Genomic DNA, 26,281 nt, shown 5'->3' on the forward strand with positions numbered 1-26,281 from the left:
ACACGACTTAGGTGCCCTTGAGCAAGGCACCGAACCCCCAACTGCTCCCCGGATGCTGCAGCATAAATGGCTGCCCACTGCTCTTTGTGTGTGTTCACTTCTGATGGGTTAAATGCAGAGCACAAATTCTGAGTATGGGTCACCAAACTTGTCTGAATGTCACTTCACACTCACAAGATAGCCTGACTGGTCACAACCTACAATCTTGAAGTTTACTGTAAAGATCTGTATCGGATTTAATCACGCACACATGCCAGACGGAAAGCTGGCACCCGCCACGGCGGATTTCACAAATGGATACTGTTCAGCGAGGAGCACAACAGAGATGTAATAAACAGATGTCAATTACCAAATCAAAGTGTCAATTACAACATTGGTGCTTTTTTATTTTATTTCAGCAGACCTTTGTCATGCAGCACAAAGTCAATTTGATTTACTGATGCGTGCAGGGATATTCAAACAGCAAACTTTCCACTCAAGACACCCAGAAGTGAGGAAAATAACTCAATCGCAGGTCAAATGAGCAAGTAATGAGAAATGGCCCTGGGACAGAGAAAGTCAGCTCTGCTAGGGAGGTGATAAACATCTCCAATTCTCTCTGCAGAACACAAGAATAGAGGTGCAAGGAAAGGTGAAAGAGAGAAAAGAGCACTGAAGGTTTTTTTTTTGTGTGTGCAAAAAAGGTGTTTAAACTTGACAGTGCCTTAAAGGAGAAACAAACTGAGCTGTGATTTCGCCTTCGCTAGCCTGAGGCCGTTCACAGCAGCTCAGACTCAGAGAGGTCTGTAGAGGCAAAAGACCTGCGGTGAGAACCATTTACACACTTTGGATGGATATTTTATGCGTTTTCTTCCACTTTTATCACAAACACATATCTCTGATCACCCTATGGGCAGATGTGCCTTTAGAAGTCAGACATCAGACAAGAGAAATGTAGCTTCTTAAAGGGACAGTACAAAATATGTATAAAATGTTTATTAATGCTATTTTTTACAATGCAAATGAGGCGAAAAATTTTTATCAGAGCCTAAATCTGTCATTATTTATTCACCCTCAAGTCTTGACCTGTATGACTTTTTTGAAGGATGTTGTTTCCCATTGACTTGTTATATTTTTTGACCATACAATAGATGGCAGTGAGAACCGAAATTGTTGGCAACATTCTTCAAAACATTTTATTTTGGTTTCCACGGAAGAAATTAAGTCATACATGCCTGGAGCAACATGAGGGTAAGAATGACAGATGACAGAAAATTCATTAAAAAAAAAGAAAAGAAAAAAGGTTGAGTCAAGCTTTATGGTGTAATTTGGCTCTGAAAAAAGTACATTATTTTATTTCAACTTTAATGTTAAGTATCATGGGCCAAATTTGATAGCAAATTAATTGAGAGCATTTTCTAAAGCTCTAACAAAGAAAACCCTTGTTCTTGAGCAAAAGGAGCATGTGATTGGCCAAGTCATTTGCTATGTTTCAATCATTGATCATGTCATCATTGAACATGCATAAGCGTTTCCATGTGTACCCCATGCTACAGAATCTGTTTCTACACGTGACAAGAGTGCCCCCAAATGGATCTAAATGATACGTTATTTTAAAACAATTTTTACAGATAAATAAATAATAAATGTCTAATACATATAATATTAATGCAAATATCTTCAGAATCCAGTTGCTCCAACTGTAGGTGTTTTTTGTGACTTGGACACAATGCCAGCCATATGTTCTCCTCAATTTGTCCTAAACAATGCTGAAGTGTGTAATAATAATGTATTTTTAACTTAATTTAACTATAAGTGAGCTACAATTAAAAACAGAGAAGAAAAAAAATAGAGTTTCCAAAAAGATGTTTTAATACAAATGTTCAAAGCGTAAGATTGACATGTATACAAAACCAAGGTAACAAACATAATTCAGATGTCAAGCTGAGCCAAGAAAATACTTTTTAAAATGGTGGTCTAGAAAACAGACCAATAATTTGCTAAATGCCCTGGACACACTCAAATACACATTCAACGAACAAGCTAACACACCATTTGGAAAATGTCTACTACAAATACAACAAGCTGCTTTGTGAGCCGAATTCCTCCAATCCTTCAGGACAGCCTGGAGAATGAACGTCCAGCTCACTTAAGACTTAAAAGATGCTTCCTGGAAAGTCAAATATAGATGGTGGTTTTCGTTGGCAACAGAACATAGAATTGCAATCTATATTTTTATCTTTCGGTACATCTTGTCCTTTGTTTTGAAAAATGGCACCCGTGATTTGACTATTCATATATACCATACAAGTACAGTTTATGTAAAACTATATCAAATTAGAATTTCTTTCATTACCTTCATTCCAGATGTTTTCATAGCTTGTGGTACTGGGATGCCAAAATGCAGGAGAAAATTCATGTTCTGTGTTTTGAGTGGACTGACTTTAAACTGAAATGGTCCCAGCGCTAGTCCAACAGATTTAAGTCATCTATCATTATACTGCTAAACATGTTCATAAGCAGATTTCTGCAACCCAAAGTCCTGTAACATAAGGCTTAACTTATATATGGGACAAAAAAACTAATTCCAACCTATGCCTATCCCATTAATATTTCTATTAGTCTGTTTGTGTTGTCACAGTGCCTGTGTGCTGGAGCTGATGATGTCCATGAAGGTGGCCTCTATCTGATAGCACAGCTGTACATCAGGGTCGGCTCTACCCAGCTCCTCTTCAGACCTCTTGCGTAGAGAGTATTTGGATTCTGACAGCGGTATTTCCCGTGGCTTCTGTCCCAGATACTGGAGCCCTAAACACAAGAGCACAGTGGATTAGATTTAGATCTAATCCACTGTTAGATCTAAATCCACTCCAGGGCTACATGATTTGGCCACACCATATTGTGAACATATCTTAATAAATACTGAGAAATGAATTGAAAAACAGATAACCTTCATATTGAAATATTTATGGGTTTTAACACTTTAGCTCTTAAGGCTTTTAGTAATTCCCTATGGGAAAATAAATAGAAAAAAATATATGCAGAACCAAGGCACCTGAAAAAGTGAGCATTCACTTTTTCACTCAATTAGACTATAAACAGAGTAAAATATTTTTAAATCTTGCCCTGTCCCATACAATCGCCATTGATCAATACAAATTAAAAACATTTAAGTCAAATAAAACAAGAACACACTCACTGGCAATGAGAGGGTCTATATCTCTGGTCTTGGTGGTGACATCAGCAGCGGACACCTGTCCCACCTGAATCAGCAGGGACATGACATCATCAAAGAGTGGGGGGAAAGCCTTGCAAAATGAAACCAGGCACGGCAGCGTCGGCATGAAAAATGCAAAGCGCTTGGCACGGGTCAGCACTGTAAAAGATACCAAAAATGTGTTTCCTTGTTAAACGTGAATAAATTACATGCAGTTTTAGATGCACTAGAAAACCTAAAACCTAAATGATCCAATACAAAACTGCTCAGGAACTGCAGGATTTAACAGTGCTCAAGACTCCTCTGGTACTCCATTCAATAAAACAATAAATGGATGGCTGATGCATAATTTATAAACACTGCAGATGAGGGTTTGTCATAAGCAGTAACAAGTGGCCAGCAGAGGGCAGTGTGTACAAAGATAATGGGACAAGTTTGCACAAGTTGGTTTTTGATTCAAAAAAAAAAAAAAAAAAAAAAAAAAAAAAACTCAAGGTAATGGTCTGACATCTCCAATTATCACTGATATTTTTAGACACGCTTTAATAAAATGCCAGCCCTAATAAATGAATAAGAACAGACACAAAGGTAAAGAGAAAATGGAAGAAAATTAAAGAGATAAAGCAACAGATGGAAGAGTTATTCCTACCTGTGAGGAGGGTGCCCATCACACTAATGGCAAGACGTGCCACACTGAGGGATTTGGGCAGGGCGTACTGGGTACACAGATGGGACAACAGCTGTATGGCAAAGATCTGTGCCAGACAAAACAAAACTGCCATTAGCATCAAGCCCAGAGGTCAACCCTGAGGGCTCACCATGTGTCTCTGATTCAAGTTGCATAATTCATACTCTAATACTTCAACTTATAGCTGTACAGCTCTAAATGAAGTTGTATACACTATACACTATAAAGAACCTTGTATCCCACAGAGTATATTTACATATTAAATTCACTGAACCATGGTCATCTGTGTCTCTCTTTTATATTTTTAAATTTAAATTTATATTTTTTTGTTAAAGAAAACTAAATAGGGGCAAAAGTCTGGAAATGCAAATAGTTTTCCATACTCCGCTTTCTTATTTCCATACTTTTCCAGACCCTAGAAATGACTAAAAACAAATTCCATACCTAGGAACCCTGTTTAAATTAATTCCAGAATTTGAGAGTGACAACTGGTCTATTTAGTCCTGGATGATAATGGGCATGAACAAACTGATAGCTGCTTACCTGCTTCTCCAGCTGAGGCTGAGCGAGGAGTTCTGGGATAAAATCTAGACAGATGTGCATGGAAGGAATTCCTGCCACCGTCAGAGGGAGTAAAGCCTGCGGATAACCCTGAGGAAGCAGCCATTACTCCATAAAATATTAAATCTTTTAGATTGTTATAAATGTCTATCACTTTTGAATTAAATTAATCCTTGTTGAATAAAAGTATTAAATTCTTAAAAAAATATTACAGACTTAAACAATAGTACAATAGTACATTGTGTGTGTACTGTGTCTTAAGATTTACGATTATTATGTATGTATGTAAAAAGCATGTATCATAATGGTGATGACAGTACTGTAACAGAGAGACTTAATTACCTGAAAGTGTACTAGTTTGGCGATGTTGGGGTCTGCGATGAACATTTGGTGCAGCAGGCAGCAGATGAGACACTGTACCTCCCTCAGGTCACTGAGCAGCCCGCCCTCTGCCTCACGCTCCTCCTGGGCCCCCTTCCCAGCCCCCGTGTGGCCCACCTGCTTCCGCATGGGAACACCTGGAGCAGACTGAACGCTCCTCAACAGGCTGTCTGCTCCTCCGCCTCCTCCCAGCAGCAGCTCCTCCTGAGGGGGCGGCAAACACACCTCCAGCAAGATCTGCACTGCTGCGCTGTCCTGAAGGTGGACAAAGACAGCAACATTTGTGACAAATTCTCAAACGGATGATTCAGAGATCAGTATTAGAGAAGTGTGTGCATGTGTCTACCTGAGCAGCCAGAAGAGCATTCTTCAGCTCCTCTCTGGTGACCTCAGGTGTGTCAGGTTGGCCACCGAGCCCAAGGTTGGATACGGTCTGAGCTTGTCGCTCAAATTCAGCCGTCTCTTTCAGATGGGCGTTCAGGTAGGCCTTAGAAGCCAACAGGTACCCATTCAGCATGTGAAGAGTGATGTCCATTAGTGGAGGACACCTATAATATAAACATGCAGTATAAGGCATTTATATGGCTCTATAAGCACTAATAAACAGCCAATTTACAAGTACTATGCAAGTTAATAAACAACTAGTTAATAGTGTGAACTGAGCCCTAAACAAAAGTTTTTTTTAAATCTTACCAGCCCCAAACTTTTGAACGGTAGTTTAATATTATAAACAATTCATCAATTGTATAGTTCATTTTTCTTTTTATATATATTATCAGCATAACAATTTTGCACAAATTACAGGATTTCTTCAGGGTATTTCTTATCAGGCATTTCTAAGCGGATAATACCTGAAGACCCTGGAGTCACAGCGCAGGACGATGAGAGGATCCACCATCAGATCATTCTGAGTGTATCTCTGCTGCCGCAGGAGCTTTACTAAAGGCTGCAGAGCGTTTACGGTCATCACCCACAGCCTGACAGAGGGAAGAGACTTAGCACGAGTGCTGAAGTGCAAGATATCATTCCATTTTTACTCCAGCATATAAAACAGAGAGGAAGTCTCACTTGCGCGGCATGACTGTATTAAGTACCATCCAGAGTTTGTTAACAGTCTGTAGGATCCTGCGAGAGACGCCGTCCTCTAAGAGCAGCCCCATGCTGGCAGTCAGAGCCTCTGCGTATGGGATCAGATCACCCGCAGAGAGCAACGTCAGATGCTCCAGGATACGCAGCAGCCTGGGCCCACCAGAAAGAACGTTCTGGAAAGCTAAGAAAAAAAAGAAAAAAAACTCAATAATAATTACAATTAGTTACTTGCATTATTTGATTATATTTATTTCAAAGACAAGTGTAAAACATTTAGAGTTGACATTAATACATTTGATTGTTTTATTCCCATATTATTAAATATAGCACAAGCCCGTCACCGTCTGTGAGTCCTGTGGAGAAACATGCCTGTCAGAGCAGCGAAACACCTTCAGGCTCATTACTCCGCAGGTGCAAAACTGAGTCATGCACATGAAAGGTCAGACTACAACAACAAACTATTCGTATCACAGACCATAATAAACACTTGTGATCTCCTCCAGTGCCAAAGGGCATTATGCATCTCAATGTAGAATTCAGTGGTCTGGTTTACTGTACCGAGAAAATTGCTTGAGAAATACACTGTACAGCAGAGATGTGCTAATTGCTTTTGCAGAATCCACCTGAGCAACAGCTTTTCTATTTTTTACCCATGGTGGCTGTACATTTTGTAAAATAATAGTAAAAATGTTTTATAGACATATGCCTTTCCATTTTCTTATTTTGACTTTGTGTTGATACAACCAAAATTTACTTTTGATGTATTCCCTTTTCTTCACTTTTAATCCATATTAATATTCTTTACTGGGGAAAAAAATGTCTACAGTAAATGTCTTTATCCATCAAAATGATTTTTAAATTATGAATCAAATTTTCTAAATGTAGTAAATGGCAGAAAATCTTTAATGCAATGTCATATCAGAAATGTGATTTCTTAACTAAGTGGGAGATAGTGGGAGTTTCTTGTACCCTCTCGCAGCTGTGTCTGTGAGTATTTGCAAGATGATGATGTCAGCAACATCTTCCTCAGTAAAGGCAGAGTACCAGTCACTTCCTCTTCACTGATCCAGTCCTCCACCATGCACAGGTGAGGATAGTTTGTGGCCAGCAGACGTAGAAGAGCAGAGTGTAGGCCTGAAAATAAAACAAAATATTAAGTGCATAACTAAATTCAACTTTATTTTATTCTATTTAGTATCACGGCACTATAACATTTCACGGTTTGCATGTATACAACCTGTAAATCAATGCACATAAAAATGTATAAAAGCATTTACATAAGATTTCAAGTATCAGTGTCACGTAACAAAAAAGACGAAACTAGTGATGCAACTAAATACGGTTGTATTATCACATATTTTTAAAACGACTCTGCTGAATATAAGTGCAATGGAGGTTAAATGGGTGTCCTTTACCTCCCAGCTCCTGCTGCAGTCCTTGGGCCTGGCAGATGAGGTGTTTAATGGGAATCTGGTCCATGAGGGCAGGAGAGTACGATTTTGGTTTCTTCTGCATAAGTGCTGGGAGGAGAGAGAACGTGTTTTTATCAGGTTGTTTGTTAAAAATAGGCTTTTGTGGTGCAGCTCATGTACAGGTGATTTTTCATTGTATTCCAGTTCATTAGCACAGCCAAAGGGCATCATTACTCCAGAATGATAGAGAAGAAGAGAGAGAGAGTGAGAGAGAGAGATTAAATAAGCACAGCACTCTGGGAAGAGCTGTGTGCATAAACAGTGAAGAGTAACCGCTCTAATAACCGATGAGAGGCTTCCAAAGCAAAGCCAAACTGCAGGTGATTGGTGTGAGTTTGAAGCAATTTAACATGCAGAGGAGAGAGCAGGAAGATAAGCTGTATCGCTCTCATCCTAATATTATATCAGCACTCTGGGTGGCAAGATAGGAACTTACATAAGTGAGCAAACACCAGATTAACTGTACATAAACTGATTAAGTCCAGTTGTGCAGAGACTATCATTTAAAAACTGAATTGTTTAAATTTAAACAAAGAAAACGGATGTAAAAGAAGACAAAAACAGAAAATAGAATAATAATAATAATAATAATGCAAAACTGCATCTCTTTCAACTGATCTAGTTTGAATCGAATGGGCCAATCAGAACATTAAGTAAAAATATAGGTGGCATTTCAAATATTATGTCAGTAATCTACCTACCCAACGTCTTTGTATTTGCTAGCAGAGCTTCCTCATATGACAGGATGTAATAGAGAATGAGCAACTGGGTGGTGATGGTGTACTGAGAACGGGCTTTCCCTCCATCTCCCTGAGAGAGACAGAAAAATGAAAAGAGGTCAAACAGAGGTTAAAAGGAACAGAAAATACAGGAATGAATGTTCTGATCTGCATCGGATACAATTGGAGATATACAGTGTATAGCAAAGTCATTTATGTATATAGTATTTCATACAATACAGATTGTTTCACAGAAGCTTCACATTAATAAACATGAAAATAACAGTGTTAAAGTTGTAAAATGTATACATTACTAGATAAATCTAATCTGAGTTGTAAAGCAGCTTCACAAAAGATAATACCATAATTCAGCTTACTTTAGAATATTGTTTCAATTCAGTTCAATAACTGTTCATTCAAAAACTGTTAAAAAAGTGCAAAGTTCATAAATTCTGAAACGATTACAATTCAGCTATAAGCAGCTCTACATAAGACGTGTCATTATTCAGCTCATGTCAGTTTAAAGTCGATCCAATATAGTTAAAAATAGTGTTGGTTGCAAAGTTAGTGTCATTTCCCAGCGGAATTCAGTTAAAAAAAAAAAATCTCATCTGTGTCATTGCAGCTACAATTATAATATTCATTTCTACATTAAAGACAATTAACATTCAGTATCAGTGACTATACCACACATCATTACAGGTCTTTAATACCACTAAGCCCAAAGTGTCTTTTGATCTATATAATTTATGCTTCTACTAATCTTCTAATATCTGAATCTTTGACTTGAACATATTCCAATATCTAGATTTTGCTGGTCTAAAAATAACCTTCAGTAATATCTATGTGACTGATTTGAGTAGTCTGACTTTTGCTACTGCAGGGCGGCAATTTAGTGCAGTTATTTCTTTCTTTTTTTGAGATTTTGCAGTCAACATGATCGAAAAGATGCTTAAGATCCACCCACCCCTCCCAAGCCCTGGAAAACATTAAGGATCTCCTGCTCTGTGATTGGCTGGTTGGTGGCCTCAGGGTTGGTCTTGGAAGCAGGGGTCAGGATGGAGTTAATGTAAACATCAATTAATGGAAGCAGCTGAGTGTGGAGTGGGGTATTCGTCTCGCACAGCTGTCTGAAGATCCAGTCCTAAGAAAAAAGGGGGATAAAATCCAGAAAGAAAGACACATTCAGAATAAGTGAATTACCCAATCATCCACCTCTGGCGCTTGGGTGATTAAATCATCTTTCCAGCAGAGCAGATCAATAGCTATAACATGGCTTACTGACTCTAGGGGAGGCAGATTCCAGTCTTTAAGGCTGACGATGTAATTGTGAGGAAACATTCTAAACAGCCGGGCGATGCACTACCACATTCAAAAACCACATCCTTAATTAAATCAATGGAGTGTTTTCCATGAGTAAGGAGAGGAGCCAGCCAGTCAAACAGATAATAGAACCCAATGGATTCAAGTCGATACTAGCACTGAACAGAATCAGCAGAGTAATGTAGTGTAGTTAGCAAGGAGCCGATTTGAACACAACACAACACAAAGACAAAACAGGAAAAGTTAGGAAAGGAAACATAACAAAACTGTCCCCAAAAGCAACAACAGGATTACAATACAATAGAATTTAACAGACAGAACAAAAAAAAACAGAAAGGACAGAATTCCAACCTAACGGATTACCTTAATGGACACTTTGTGTTTGGTGAAAGCTCTGCTCCTCAGGAGCTGGTATATGCAGTGGATGGGGAGGAATCCTGTGATGTTGGCACTGAGGTTATTAGTAACGGCCACTCGCACGGCATGTGCTGTGACCACCTGTGACAACACAAAAATCCACTTATTACAGTATCTGTCTTGATGCCGTAATTGTGCAGCTACATTACATTTAAGATTTAACAGATGTCTTATCCATAATGACAAAAAGTCCTTTGTTTCCATTTGCTAGACCGCCATGTTCAACAGATGGCAAGTATGTAGCTCTTATAGATATCTGCGAGGACAGGATATCTATAAGACGGCATGTAATATTAGGACAAGCTGTTAGTAATTAAGATGATTGCTATGGTGCCTACACAGTTCTTGCAATATGTCAAACAGATTTCACAAACTCAGAACCACACAATTCTTATTTTTTTAAACTTTGTTACTATTAGAAGAAGCTAACGACTGTTTCGCATTTAAACACCATGAATACACTGTAAGGAGAGAGGCACCTGTTCAGTGAAGATTTCCTGAGTGAAAATGGTCTTCATTTTGCTCAGTGAGCTGGGTTTGATGGCGATCTGTGGAAGGATAAGGAGTTTAAATTAGCAAAATATGTTTCTCAAGTTGATTAAACTCTATGCAAGGTTTAGAAACTCCAAAAACTAATTTCAACAAAATTTCAAAGTGACTCATTCTGGCTAAACAAACCCTCCATGACTCATCTAACTGTACCACATCAATAATGTACGGCTCAGCTAAGGGCAATTATATATTACACAGACGTACTTTAGCCTTCTCTGGGATGTGCATGTTCCTAGACACTAACAATCAATAAATCCACCAATTAACACCCTCTCTTCTGTGACTTTTACAGTGCAAGCCACCAAGTATAATGGATGTTTACACCTAGAGGACTAATTCTGGAATTTAACCAATGTTTGCATTTAAGCCCAAAGTAAACAGGATCAAGTACTTCCTTCGTTTGATTCTAAATTTGACTTTTAATAGAAAAAAAACAAACAAATGATCTTATTGATAAAGCATTTATGATCATAAGTTAGATTCAAATGTTCAAATTAAAATTCTCAAAGCGGCTGTCTACCTATTCAGGGTTTTTTTTTGTTAAATATGTTTCACAGATGTACTTTGTGATTTCAATTCCAGTCTGTTTGTCCTTGTAAAACTTTCGTAAAAAATTACAGTGTGTATTAGTTACTTCTTTATCGGCTATCTTTGGGGTCCTTTGTGAAATTAAACCCACATCTGTGATTGTGGAATGTATTTTTAACTCTCATTTATTCATTGACACATTACTGTATACTAAAAGACAATTCTCACTAAATGCACTATTCATTATAGAATTCCCTAATCATATACACTTTTGTTCAAAAGTTTGGGGACAGTATGTTTTTTTTTTATTTACTGAAATAAACATGCAGATATCCAGAATGAATCCATTAAATTATTTTAAAGTGACATTTATAAACAAATATTAATATTAAATTTTTTTCAACTTTCTATTAATCAAAGAATCCTACATGAATTTATCACCATTTCCACAGAAATATTAAGCAGCACAACTATTTCCAACATTGATAATAATAAAGATTAATAAAAAATAAATTTTTCTTAACCAGCAAATCAGCATTTTAGAATGCTTTCTGAAGGATCATGTGACACTGAAGAATTGATATTCCGGAAAATACGGTAACGATGCTGAAAATTCAGCTTTGCCATCAAAGGAATAAATTACATTTTAAAACACATAAAAAGCATTAATAATTTAAATTGTAATAACATTTCACAATTATACGGTTTTTAATGTATTTCTGATCTAATAAATACAGCCCTGGTGAGCGTTAAGAGACTTTTCGTAAAAACTGCACCAACTATACTAATATCATTAATCTCACACAGAAGTCCAGTTTGATTCAATGGGTTTTGTGATGCATGCATACACAGCATAAACTTCCGTGACACCCTCATTCATTCAAGAGACACTCATCTTAATAAAGTACACGAAACGACAGGCATCCAGTGTTAATAAATACAACTCATATGTCATTTAGAAAACTAAGAATAGGGCGAAAGTGATCTTATTATTTTGTTCACAGGCTGCTAGCACTGACCGACTGATTGCTTAAACTCACCTTCATCCCAAGGGTGGAGCAAACCAGCTCGATGATGGCACTGAGCTGGTTGCTATGGAAATACATGGCAACCAGTAATAGCATCTCTCCAAAAGAGGCTGAGACACGGGCGGCACTGAAAAGAATAAGAGAGGAGACAAAGGGAGGAGGGGAAAATGCATTAAAAGAGTTAATATTCAAACCCTCTTTTACACAGAACAATCAGGTAGACACACACACCAACCCCCAGGGTTACAGTGGGCTTCACATATATGATAACCCTATCCACAAACACGCACAGCCTTGCATCGAAGGACATTTATCTCTAAATCTATAGAGTGTGGATAAGCACTCCAATCACAGTGGGTCACAAGGAGCACAAGCTACAGGAGAGATGACTTATAACCCATCAGCTGCTTATTAGTTATTCAATTGAAAAAGCCTGCCACTGCCTAACCTCTTTATAACCCCATCTGTTTTCATTTTATCATTCATGCCCCCCCTACCCTTTTCTAAGCATTAAATTAACCACATTTTACTACAAATGTTGTTTGCGAGTTTACAAAGTAAAAAAAAAAAAAGCTAGCCTTAAGCGCATGCAGTTATCTCACCCATATCTATAACTGAAATGGTTCTGAATGCTCTCCATTGGGCAGACCTCCGGGGAATAATAATTACAGACACAAAGAATAAGAAAAATAAATCAAAATGTAGCTCCAAATACTTCTTGAATGGTTTTCTTTGAAATAAAACGAATTGAATTATAGGATGAACAGACGCTTGGTACAAAAGCAGAACAATTATGTTCCCCCGTAAACCTCTCTGGAAGATTTCCTTCTCACCGATCACAAAATAGCTGGCATTTTTAGTATGTTGTAAAACACATTTATTGGTTGTTGTGGGTTTGAAGGGCTCGTTCATCCAGGCCTTCCGTACCTCTCAAAATACTCCTCCTCTTTTATCATCCAGCTGAGCCACATTACCATCAGTTGCTCCTGTTCTGGAGTACTGCAGAGAGAAGAAACAATAGCAATGATGACACAGCTAAATTTAACTGAACTGAACTTTGTATTGAACATAACTGAGTGATAGAACATGAATGCTGATGTTTTACTGAAAACAAATCACTTTGCTAATGTTACATCAAGAAGTCATATCATGCTAAACTGTTTCATACTTTAAAAATAAAAAACTATTCTAGTCCACCCCAAAGACTAATTCAAGACATCATAAAAGGGGCATTATAGCACCCCTTCAATACACTAAAGTCTTCAGTGTCACATGATTCTTCAGAAATCAGAAATATGCTGATCTGGTGCTCAAAAACATTTCTTATTATCAATGTTAAGTAAAAATATTTTTGAGGAACCATGAAACCCAATTTTTTTTCAGGATTATTTGATAAAGATCAAAGTTAAATTTTAGTTTAAATAGAAATATTCTGTAAAAATCGATGTTTTTGATCAGTTCATTTTGAATGCATCCTTGTTAAATAAAAGTATTACTATCAAAAACATTTCATTGTACCGACAGTAGTATTAAATGTCTAACAGTGTTTTAGAAGTCCAAAAAGATCAGCAGCTAAAATGTTTTGTACAGAAATCCTTGGATTTCTGATGTCAGAGTTTAAAATGGAGGTGGAACATTGTCTAAAAATAAAGTATAATTGTTTTAATTACAGCTGTACCTCACTGAGAGAAATTTTATACATTTATGATATGACCATTTTAATCGTTAAATCATTTATCTTAATAGGTGGAGTTATTAGAGTATTAGTGTCTAAGTGTGTACCTGACGAGGGTAGGGAACGCCAGCAGTTTGCAGAAGGACAGGGAGACAAAGCGCACTCCCGCAGGTGTGGCTGGTGGACGACTGGTCATCAACTGCAACAGCTGCTCCGCCTCTTCATCTGTGGGCCTGTGGAAAGAAAACACATTTATAACCACCTTGAAAACTTTGCAACGTGTCATCAGAAACTGAATATAATCTAACAGTTGGAGTTCATTTCCAAACCCTGTATAGAAAATTTGCTTAAGCTTCATAAGAGTCAAAGTTACTTGTGGTTAAAAACTACAATACCACCCATTTATACTTAAAAACATTTAATTGGGTCAATTGTAGCACACCTAAGACCAGCTATCCCCATAAGTGCGCAATAGAGTCGCAGCAGTGCGCTGGCCTTCACAACGTGCTCCTCCCGCAGGCCAGAGTACCCCGAGCTACTCTCTGAGTCCATATCAGTGTCATTGGGAACATGGGTACTGCGCGAGCGGGGAAGGATGGCAACCAGCTCCAACAGCAGCTGCCTCCGCATTTGCCACAGCACTGAGCTGCTCTCTCTTTTCCTCTAAAATGAGACACATGAATTTCATACGTTTACAAAGCAGCTGATCCTCAAGTGTCTGAGTGCAAATGTTTTTGCGTCTTACCTGCTGACCGTTGCGAATGAACATACTGAACCAGGTACGGACTTTTCCATTGGTGCCCAGAAGTAGGCCGCTGACATAAGACACAAGAGGACTGACCGCCTCATCTGCCATGTCTGGCTTATAGTCCAGCGTTAGAGCAACGCCCAGACCTGGAAGATGACACTCTTCCACCTGTGGAAGGACCAAGGGCTTGACTTTAATATGACACATCGTTCTGATCAATTTAGCTGTGGCCCATTAGCAAGCATGACAGCTGGTCTAGTGCTGGAGACTCACCACCATGGCCCTGATGTTAAGAGCCTGAGAAGGGTTCATCTGACACAGCTGCCGGAGAGCTTCTGTCCTGCGCCGTCCACCCACGCTCTCCTCATCCTGCCGTTCTCCATTCTTTATCAATCCCCTGCACACTTGAGACACAAAGAGAAACAAACTTAAATGTGCCGCTTTTAACTTTAAGCAGCATATAAACCACATTAAATATACTAATATTTTTGTTTTTTCATTACATACATGAATTACAGTTCAAAGGTCTGGGGTCAGCAAGACAAGTCATTTAATTAATATCTTTATTCAGGAAGAATGCATTAAATGTATCCAAAAAAAGTTACAAAAGATTTATTTTTCAAATAAAAGCTGTACTTCTGAATTTTCTATTTATCAAAGTAACCTGGAAAAATGTACCATGCATTACACAAAAATTTTAAAGCAACTTAACTGTTTTCAACAATGATAATACAGGTGCCGATCATATAATTACAATATAATCAAAAGGTTGATTAATTTCACTAATTCCATTCAAAAAGTGAAGCTTGTATATTATATTCATTCATTACACACAGACTGATATATTTCAAATGTTTATTTCTTTTAATTTTGATGTTTATAACTGACAAGGAAAAACCCAAATTCAGTATCTCAGTTAATTAGAATATTGTGAAAAGGTTCAATACTGAAGACACCCGGTGCCACACTCTAATCAGCTAATTTACTCAAAACACCTGCAAAGCCTATCAATGGTCTCTCAGTCTAGTTCTGTAGGCTACACAATCATGAGGAAGACAGCTGACTTGACAGTTGTCGAAGAGAAGATCATTGAAAACTTGAACAATGAGGGCAAGACACAAAAAGTCATTGCAAAGGAGGCTGGCTGTTGACAGAGCTCTGTGTCCAAGCACATTAATAGAAAGGCAAAGGAAAGGAAAAGATGTGGTAGAAAAAAAAAAAAGTGTACAAGCAATAGGTAACTGCACCCCGGAGAGGACTGTGAAACAAAACCCATTAAAAAATGTGGGGGAGATTCACAAAGAGTGGACTGCAGCTGGAGTCAGTGCTTCAAGAACCACTACACACATATGTATGCAAGACATGGGTTTCAGCTGTCGCATTCCATGTGTAAAGTCACTCTTGAACAACAGACAGCATCAGAAGTGTCTCGCTTCAAAAAGGACTGGACTGCTGCTGAGTGGTCCAAAGTTATGTTTTCTGATGAAAGTAAATTTGGCATTTCCTTTGGATATAATTCCTTACATTTATATAGCATTTTCTAGGCACTCAAAGCACTTTACATAGTCAGGGGGTATCTCCTCATCCACCATCAGTGTGCAGCATCCACCTGGATGATGCGACGGCAGCCATATTGTGCCAGAACGCCCACCACACACTAGCTTACTGGTGGAGAGGTGAGTGATGAAGCCAATCAACGCATTTGGGAATGTGAGGAGGCCATAATGGTCAGAGGCCAATGGGTGAATCTGGGCGGGATGCCGAGGTCACACCTCTATTCTTTTCGAAAGACATCCTGGGATTTTAACTGGCCACAAAGAGTCAGGACCTCGGTTTAATGTCTCATCCGAAGGACGGTGCTTGTTGACAGTATAGTGTCCCCGTCACTACACTGGGGCGCTAGGACCCACACAGACCACAGGTTGAGCACCCCCTGCTGGCCTCACTAGCACCTCTTCCAGCAGCAACCTAGTTTTCCCAGGAGGTCTCCCATCCAGGTACTGACCAGGTTCAGCCATGCTTAGCTTCAGTGGGCAACCGGTCTTGCTCTCCAGGTTGATATGGCTGCCGGCAGGGATATCAGGGTCCCAGAGTCTGGAGGAAGAGAGGAGAGGCACACAATCCATGTTGCTTGAGGTCCAGTGTAAAGTTTTCACAGTCAGTGATGGTTTGGGGTGCAAGTTGGTGTTGGTCCAAGTTGTTTCCAACACAGCCGTATACCAGGAACTTTATGGAGATGCAGATTAAATTTTCCAACAGGACTTGACAAACAACTGCAACTACTTTTTAGATGGCCAATATTTCTAAAAATCCTTTCTTTGTATTGGTCTTAAGTTATATTCTAATTTTCTGAGATACTGAATTTGGGATTTGCCTTAGTTGTCAGTGATAATCATCAAAATTAAAAGAAATAAACATTTCAAATATATCAGTCTGTGTGTAATGAATGAATATAATATATAAGATTTACTTTTTCAATGGAATTAGTGAAATAAATCAACTTTTTGATGATATTCAAATTGTACGCACCTGTAAGAAGAAATGTTTCTTGAGATCCAAATCAACATATTAGAATAATTTCGAAAAGATCATGTGGCACTAAAGACTGGAGTAATGATGCTGAAAATTCTGCTTTGTCAATACAGGAATAAATTAAAACAGTTTTTTTATTATTATTGCAATAATATGTATCAATATTACTGTTTTGCTGTGCAAATAAATAAATGCATTCGTGGTGAGAATAAGATACTTCTTTACTTTCTTTAAAAATATATATATATTTTGACCTTCATGACATTTTTTTATTGGAAGACACATTTAATCAAAAAAAAGGGTCAAGAATGAGCTGGTTAACATGGATTAGTCTCAGTTTAGGAATAGGAATGCTAAGTATTATATAGACCACCTAAAATAAGACAAGATGTAAAACAGATTCGATCCTGTGTGTCCAAGTGAGCATCATAGCTAAATTTGACTGAATCAACTAGTACGCTATGGCTCATGAGAGTTATTTTAAAATATTTTCCACAAATATCGGTCTTTATTTGGCTTTGATTCGAGTGCTCTCCTTGAATTAAAATACCTGTTTACCTTTTATTATGCAATTTTAACCACAGATGTTATTTTGCCACACAGAATGATTTGAATTACAGAGAATCTTTTATGACTGAGTGCTGGAATGATATTAGTTTCAATAGCCCCATATGAAAAGTCCGTCACAATTCATGCTGCATCTGATTACAGTGTATCACTATAGACAAGCTCTTTCCCTTAATGATTCCGCCTTGAGCGGAATATTATCCCGATGAAAGATCCTGTCTAGGTAATGAGCCTTGAGAATTGGCCATTCAGTAATATGAAACATTTCAAACTGGGCTCTGAATGGAGCCTCACACAAATAAGCTATTGACTCAACAAGGACCTGGGAGTGATGAAAGATAGTAGAGACTCAGAGATGTTTTTATTTCCATTTAGAGCATCTGTGTGGAAAACCCACGTACGCACATAAAGAGGCGCACAAACACACCCATGCCCGAACTGCACATAATCAGACTCATCAAAATGGAAATGCAGTGCCTCTCAGATGATCATGCAATGGCCACATAAGGCAGATAAAATGTAAAGTAAAACTGAGTTTCATGTGGCTTTTTAGAGAGAGAAGAAAAAACAAATAAATTATATTTTGTTACGTTAAAACAAAAACAATTGTACATTTCCCTGATCCAAAACCCAGAAACACCTTAATGCAACTGGATAAATATTCATAATGTGGAATATTTCAAAATGAACATGTCTGATGAAATGTGCACAGTAAGACCAGTAATTAGTAATAATGATTTTATGTTGTCTTTAAAAGAACAGGAAAGCTAATGGACTAAAGGTTACATGTATAACTGTTTTATTTGAGCAGATGATGGACATACCCTCACTGAAGCTGTCTGGGACGTTGGCCACCAGCAGGCACAGGAACCACTCTCCATTCCTCACGTGAAGCAGGGCCTCGGCCACCTCAATGATAGGCAGCAAAGAAGGCAGCTCTGTTGAAAGCAGAAAAATCAAGAAGGAATTTGATTTAAAAAATGTTTAAGACGGATTTATTAAGAACAAAACATCAAAGACATAACTGAGGCAGCTAAAGTATCATTTTACCAAGGATTTCATTTCTGTCATGCTGAGGGAAATGTTTACTGATATAAAGATGATTGTGTCATAGCACAGTTTAATGGTGTTTTTTTTTTTTCAATTGCTTCGAGCAAAGTTTTTACACAATAAATGTTACACCATTTACCTGCTTGTAGGATGCAAAGAACATCAGCCACTTCCTCCAGATACACGGGACTCTCAAACAACTCAGAAGACTTGAGGAAAAACTCTCCATTAGAGTCAGTCACCTGTTAAAAACAGGAAAAGATTTTAACACTATTTTATGTGTGATAGATAGGGATGTAGCGATGCATGAAAATCGATGCAGATGTGAAGATTCAAATTGGTTGAAATATTAAACAAATCGCAATACAGTTGTGGGTAGGAGTTTAAGAATGTATCTCTGAGGGGAACTGGCTGTCTTTAGAAATTTTTTTTTTTTTTTCTTTTCATCTTGACTGTATAATGCATATGAAAGCAGTAGGGTATCAATAGGGTCAAGCCAAAGACTGTAGAATACCCAAGACATGTCACTAGTTCTGAAAGGGGTAAAATGCAAAGCTCAATATGGCCGCTATCGAACAAAGCCCCGCCTTCAGAGTAAAAGAGCCAATCTCTAACTGTACAGTAACTGCAGCTGCCATTAGAAGTCTCGGTTTCTATCCACCTTTTTCCCGAACGCGGAAATAAGCCTATGGGTAAGACTTCCATTTCATTAGCCGCTATAAGGAGAATAACAACGTGCAGTAAATGGTAAAACTGTTTGCAGTACAACACACGATCGTGACCCTTTTTCGTTGGGATTGCATCATCCTTAAGAAATAAACGATACGCAAATCCGTCGTCAAACTGGGCTTTGTTTGTAAAACAAGCATCTTCGAAATGCAGGGAACAAACACAAACACTTGCAAAGCTCCGTTGATGCTCTGTAAAAATAAACTCCATCCACTGGTCCCTTAATGCTGTTTTTTCTTTTGGTAATCTGTGCAGGGTTGTCTTGCCCTGGCAACCAAAAACACACTCCTTTTGTGACATTTCGCGACGCTCCCGTTCTGATCAGTGAATGTCTGTTGTGCTCTCAGTGCTCTGCTATACGGGAGCGCGCGCTCTTCCGGCAGACGTGCCCTTAGGACCCATATAAGGAAATTCCGCTCCATCTAACGTCACACAGAGCCATACTCGAAAAAAAACTTTCGGAAACTTGTGACAAACCAGAAGGAGTATTTTTGGAACAAAAATACTCCTTCAAACGTACAACTTAATTTTTGACTTAATGTTTAGCATGGGAATTCAACTCTTTAACAGTGTAAAAAAACTCAGTATGCATGAAATAGCATTTCACCCCCCCTTTAAGCTTGGTGAAAACTTTTGGCGAATTTTATGTTTCCCCATACAAAGAAACAGGAGCTGCACTTACATACCCGAGAGAAGTTTGTAGATGGCCACCAAGTGACATGACTTGATTTAAAACGTCTTTGTTCAACAACTGCACTGCTTTGTTTACAGTGGTAACCAAGGAAACCCTGTATTGCTGCTGTTCCATAAGTGCCACCTGCTGTCAGAGAGTGAATTTGCGCTCTCACTCAGCCCGTCTGATGTTTTTTGTCTCATTCATGTTTTACGTAGCATAATTTCACAAAGTTAAAGTCAGACCATTCTGTTTTTGCTTCTGTTTGGATCATGATTAAAATCGAGTGATTTCCAAGTGAATGGAAAGAGCACAGACAAAGCCTTATTTTGCTCATATAAGGACGTCCAAGACCCCCCCCCCCAAAAAAAAACAATTATAAAAAAAATAAAAACACATAATATTTCAACAATGTATTTTTTATTCTACAATTGTGAAGTAAAATTCACTTTAAATATTCACTTTTCATACATGAAGATGACAAAAAAATGTAGTGTAAAACAAAGATGAAATGAAAATGACATTAATTTATTATTTTATACAGTAGAGGGCAGCAGAGGATGACCCATTAGCTCAGTTGCCATTTTCAATCCCTTATTTGTTTGTTTTTAGCATTTTGAGCTAATATAAAATTACTATTATAAAAGATGTTGTACTTTTATTATACTGAAGTATAGTAAGTACAATTAAATAATAATGTATTAGATGTAATTTAAAAAAGGGCACATCAAGAAGAGTTATTTAAGTTTTCAGCCAACACATTTGTTGCTGCGGTAGTTTTATTACTCCACATCCCTTAATGCACAGCTCTATTTTGACATTGACTTTTCAGATGTTATCACTGTCAATCAAAGCAATGATTTGCGGAGCAATTTAGCAGCTTGCATCATTTTTTTTTACACTCACATTTGTCATTCCACGAATCACACAAATAACCAATTCTGAATTAAAAACAGCGAATTTCACTGAAGAGTTTGCATCCCCGTTTCAAATTCACAAAGAAATGTTCAGCATTTTGTCCAAACAGTAATAAAAGGAAATCTTTTTGTTTAAAATTTTTATAATATAAATCTAATTTTGTAAAAAAAAAAAAATTGTGAGATAATCGAATTGTGAAATCAGTATCGTAAAACGTATCAAATCATGAATTGAGTGGATCGTTACATCCCTAGTGACAGAATAAATTAAAGATAACATTTTTATGAAAGATCTTTATGAAACATTGAGGAAAACTTGAATGTAGCCTTTTAATTTAGGTTTTCCTTTCTTTCAGCTTGTTAAAAGGATCACAATACCTATATTATTTGTTTTGAAAATAAGCCTTATGTCAACCAAGGCTACATTTATTTGAACAAAAACACATTAATATTGTTAAATATTATTTTAACTTAAAATAACACATATCTGAATATATTTTAAATAATATTATTTTATATTTTATTGCTGCAATGGAAAAGCGGATTTTCAGCAGCCATTAGCTACTCCAGTTTTCAGTGTTGCACGATTGTTCAGAAATCATTCTAATAATGCTGATTTTCTGCCCAAGAAACACTTCTTATTATCATCAATTTTGTAAACAGTTGTGCTGCTTAATATTTTTGTGGAATATATATTTGTTCTGAAATCATATATATTAAAATAATTACATATTTATGGGCTAACAGTCATCTAGAGGAAAGTATTTTCAAATGTAAAAAATGACAATTTGATTTTAAACTGAAGCAAAGATCATTATCCAGAAGTAAATAATTGCATTCCAAACCTTGTTCATAATGGCTAGCAGCTCACTGAGAGCCAGTCTGAGTCTCCTGAGAGGATCACTGTGCTCAAACTCCAGAGTCAAACCATGCTGCAGCTGAGAGACCAGGATGCTCTCGCTGTTAGAGCCTCCAGCCTTATGCCTGTAAACACATTAGAATCATTAGAATCATCAGATATTTAAGCAAAACTTCACTCCAAAATATCTTTCAGTGTCTCAAAGCAAGATTAACTTAGATTTATCATGCCAATTAAATTAACCAACACAACTGCTACATGAAAGCTGTCATGCTTCTGAACCCACCTCAGCTGCTGCTCTTTTCTAGCGTCCTGCTCCAGAGCATGGAAATCCACAGATAGCAGTGCAACAATGGAGTTCACCGCCTCCACGCCTGACAGCAGTCGCAGGATGAGCTTCTTGTCCTGCGCCCAGGCGTTACTCTGATCTGCAGGGGCACATAGAGCCATCCTCACAAGACAGGGCAGCAGGAGCCGGAGCTCTGGGTCACTTAAAGCTGCTAATCTGGCCACATCTACCTTCTGCATGGCCTCAAATGCAAATGGACTCACAAACTGAAGACTGGCACTGTCCACCATTCTGCTGCAAAGAATGAAGGGGAAGACAGAGAAAGGAAACGTTTATATATATATATATATATATATATATATATATATATATATATATATACACACACACATATATATAGTAACCATACTTTACACAATATTAGTTACTACAACTATTGCTATTAGGCTACTGTAAAATCATAACACCAGTAATCAAAAATGAATGATTTTTTTCAGTCAAGTAGAACGGTTAATTTGTTTCATTTATTTATTCTTTTTTGTGTGTGTGTGTGATCACATTTAGGACTAAACCCCACACCAAAAACACCATTGTGGTATTAACATGTTTTTGGCAAAACTATGCTCTGGATGTGCGCGATGGTAATATTATATCCAAAGAATATGGTATACGTCGGTAAATACTATATGAATATGGTAATAAAAAAATCCCACAGTATAATAAAGAGTTTATTTGGATTTTAGGTGTTTTTATAATACTGTTTATTCCAGTATTCCAGCATTATTGTTTTAACATTGGTTGCTCTAGAAATGTTTTTTAAAAAAATACTATTTAAAACACTTTTAAGTGCTCACTGTGGAGAGAACTGCCCTTAGATGCACAGCACAATCAAAAAAGTATACTTAATGTATCAAACTCTTAACAGAATCTAATAAAATGTCATTTTGTATCATTAGGGACCGTAGAACAGTAGTGGAACCGACCTACCTGAAGTTTACCAGAGCCGCTGGCTACAACAGAAACACAAACCCCGATGAGGCCCGCGAGACCGCGGTCTTTCGTGATTCTCACGCCTACAGGAAGTTGAGCGTCGCCGTTCAAGCTAATTCAGTTCACCGGTAAGCTAACAGGCTAGGTGCTGGAGCTTTTTGCTGGAGATCCATTCATCAAGATGTAACTATTTAAAGCACTATAATTACAATAATAATAATTATATGCTTCACATAATTGACTTATTCTGTATAAAAACATCTACGTCCCCAAGACTGTTTACGAACAGCAAGCTATATAAGGTATAATGGTGAATTGTTTTAGGACAAGTCAAGCGCTAGCGCTCATCTGCCTTCAGTGTGCATACTGAACTCTGACTGGCTGCGTCTCAAAACCTAGTGAGCCCCGCCTACTTAGACACCACTGATTGTTTGGCAACCACAGGCAAGTTCATAGTTAAATTACCCTAACAGCGCAACAAATATGGTACATTGCAATAAATATAAAATATAATATTTACAAAGATAAAAATATCCAACGTGTCTGTGATGCCCAAAAAAGCTCTCTAAGGGTTGAGACAATTAGGAGAACAAGGAAGATTATTTAACCATGGTAGCTGCAAGAAACACATTTTTTTTTTTTCAGAAACATTTTCCTATTCAACTATTTTTCCTATTGTATTCCAGATAATCACAATTATTTAATTATAGAACATATATTTTTACCTTTTATAATTGCTTTTACAATTTTATATTTTAAATGCAGCATTCAACTACAATTCAATAAGACTGCAGTAAACACAGATGCAACCTACGTACACAAAATTTAATGCAATTATATTCTTTCATAAAGCTAAATATGGTATGTGTCATGAAAAGAGCATTGTTAAAATATTACTAGACCAGTTATCACTATTTCCTTAAAATATGAATGCTTTGCTTGAAATAATATAGTTCTGTCTGTAGTTTATTTTTCGTAAGGGTAAACTCTGACCTTGAGATGTCCTCGACCCTATAGCTCTTTACATGCTGTACATCACGCACTTGCATTTGGAAAGAATGTAGAACTGGTGTGGGAGGTAAGAGAAATCCCAGGGTCTTTGAATATCAGCATACAGTTTATTCTGAACAGAGTAAGATACAGGAAATGGATCTTTCTCTGTGCACAAACACTGCATTTCCAATGGGCACCCAGATACAGTTGGGTTGAAAAGTTCATTTACACCACACATTTCTTTGTCACACTCAAAAGAAAAGTGATTTTGGTCTAAAAGTGTCCAGTGTCACTCGGAAATGGTGCAAACAGGACAGGAGAGCCAATCAGGGAGGGTGAGGTGAAGTGAAATGGATGAACTTCTAAAGGGGGTCTAGAAGTATATTATAGGTCTTTGATATCTTCATCAGAGCTGAAGTCTCCATCACTACAAACAGATTTCACGCCACAGTCCCTCCCCCAAAAAACACAAGCACAGAATAAACATGAAGTTGACTCTTTATTCCTAAAACAGAAGCAGTGCCACCCAAGGATGGTGCGGCATTCATATATAATTATTTATATATTGCAGTTTTTCATTTTTGTGTCTAAATGTGTGGTATAAATACAATATACGACAATGTACCTCTTTATTTTTAAACACAGTGAACTTCATTGCTGTACAAGTCCCGTGCAGCTAAAGCTTAGCTGTAATTGTGTCCACACGCAAAGGCGTGGACAGAAACCCCCGTCCGGTCTCCTCTGTACATCGTGACAATACAAATAATCTGTCTCCCTTACAAAAAATAATACTCTAAAAGCAACCTACAGCGACTTTATTTTATTCATCTTTTTAGTGGGTTTTTTGTTGGCTTGTTTTTGTAATTAAGACGATTACATTTATTTTTGACCAATTGCTTTAAAGCAGGAAGGCGATACAAACCTTCTAGAACTTTTATATATAAAAGAGGTTAAGAAATCAGACAAATTATACATTTAAAAACGTACAATAAATAAGACAGATGCAGGCATTTCATTTGGATATTATCCAATCCAAAAGAAACAGGGAATTAGAGGTCTTAAAACCAAGATTTCATTCTCTTATTTCATAGAGCATCATAGTCATTTTCCATCAGATTCTATACAGGTTACTTCTCCATACACACTGATTATAGAACTGGCCAAATCCATGCTATCCGAGGATGTAGAACACCACCAGTCAGCACTTCCGTCTTCCTTCTTTGGCCTCCACACTGCTGAAAACTCATTCAAGGCCTCATTTCTCCTCTCTTTCTATCGAGTGAGTGTTATAAACACCAGACACCTGATTCTCTTCCACAGTGCTGGGTCTCAGGTGTAGTGATGGCCTACCCAGATCATCTCCGCTGTAACTCACGTACATATAAAGTCCAGCACTGTAGTTATCTGTTGGCTTGTTTTCAGATCCACCTTTTCTTCATTCTCCTCTCCTTTTCATTCCCTGATAAGTCCTGCTCTCAGTTCTTCTCTTTGAGTGTTACAACATGGTCGTAATGAAGTTGTACATTTGATTGAGCACCACAAAATGGATAGGCAGGCAAGAGCGGCGGTCCTGGGTCGCAGGGTCACAGGTCAGCCAGGAAAGGGCGTTGTACTGCTCCAACACGAATCTTTGAAGGGAAACCATTTTGGAACATTCAGTATTCACTATTCACTATCATTAAAATGAATTATATCACTAGAAAATGGCTTCTCGGACATTTATTGGAACATTACCTGAGAACATCAGAGGTCTGATTGGAGTCTAGAGGGTGAGAATGTTTGCTGTGCAAAAGTTCATCCGATTGCACTGAAGACACATGGAGGTGTAGAGAGGCCTGGGAGTTGGGAAAGAGAAAGAGGCAAGAGGAATTTTTTTAGTCAACAGAATCCATTAATCTACGCCCACCCAAAACAAACTACAAAGCCGAGCATTTCCTCTCATTTTCAGGGCATGTTATGAATTAAATTTACAAGCCCATAAATGGGGTATCACGAGACGCCAGAAACATTCATATCCATTTAGTTTCCTTTATTAGGGAACGGTTTGCTGCAGACTTTTTAATTGTGTACAAGTCAGAAATAAACAAAGAGCTTCTTATCGAATCAAATGCTTTGCTTTCATGACAACACATTTTGCGAGTCCGTTTTCTCTCCTGCTCTTTCTTGCACACACAACAGCAGTCTGGCACAATCCCTGCGTAATGAATTATTAAAAATCCATTGCTGGCACAATCCCTGCGTAATGAATTATTAAAAATCCATTGCAGGATTCTCTATGAATGCTGCATGAGGAGGAAACAAAGGT

General features: G+C 37.7%; 2 protein-coding genes across 7 annotated transcripts in view; both read right to left on the minus strand.

The window, feature by feature from the left end:
• The window catches only part of LOC113054361 (HMG box transcription factor BBX-like), a 251,171-nt gene that overhangs the window by 220,064 nt on the left and 4,826 nt on the right, over positions 1 to 26,281 (minus strand). The gene's annotated exons all lie outside the window — the stretch shown is intronic.
• LOC113054360 (integrator complex subunit 2-like) lies at positions 1,834 to 23,353 on the minus strand. 3 transcript variants are annotated; one of them, XM_026219868.1, is made up of 25 exons: positions 22,981 to 23,353; positions 21,991 to 22,284; positions 21,691 to 21,829; positions 18,666 to 18,768; positions 18,301 to 18,414; positions 14,651 to 14,781; positions 14,375 to 14,545; positions 14,072 to 14,292; positions 13,737 to 13,862; positions 12,882 to 12,953; positions 11,967 to 12,081; positions 10,326 to 10,394; positions 9,793 to 9,927; positions 9,074 to 9,250; positions 8,089 to 8,197; positions 7,331 to 7,435; positions 6,885 to 7,049; positions 5,895 to 6,096; positions 5,678 to 5,803; positions 5,173 to 5,374; positions 4,788 to 5,081; positions 4,428 to 4,535; positions 3,846 to 3,951; positions 3,179 to 3,355; positions 2,609 to 2,787 (listed from the first exon to the last, which is right to left on the minus strand). In XM_026219868.1, exons 2-25 carry the CDS (start codon positions 22,281 to 22,283, stop codon positions 2,615 to 2,617), a joined length of 3,633 nt encoding a protein of 1,210 aa, XP_026075653.1. In that variant the 5' UTR covers position 22,284; positions 22,981 to 23,353; the 3' UTR covers positions 2,609 to 2,614. The 3 variants fall into 3 exon arrangements, with proteins under 3 accessions (XP_026075654.1, XP_026075653.1, XP_026075652.1); XM_026219867.1 differs by having other exon boundaries at positions 21,991 to 22,287; XM_026219869.1 differs by lacking the exon at positions 22,981 to 23,353 and having other exon boundaries at positions 1,834 to 2,787; positions 21,991 to 22,283.

The sequence above is a fragment of the Carassius auratus genome, chromosome 35 (assembly GCF_003368295.1).
Source record: "Carassius auratus strain Wakin chromosome 35, ASM336829v1, whole genome shotgun sequence".
Lineage (NCBI taxonomy): Eukaryota > Metazoa > Chordata > Actinopteri > Cypriniformes > Cyprinidae > Carassius > Carassius auratus.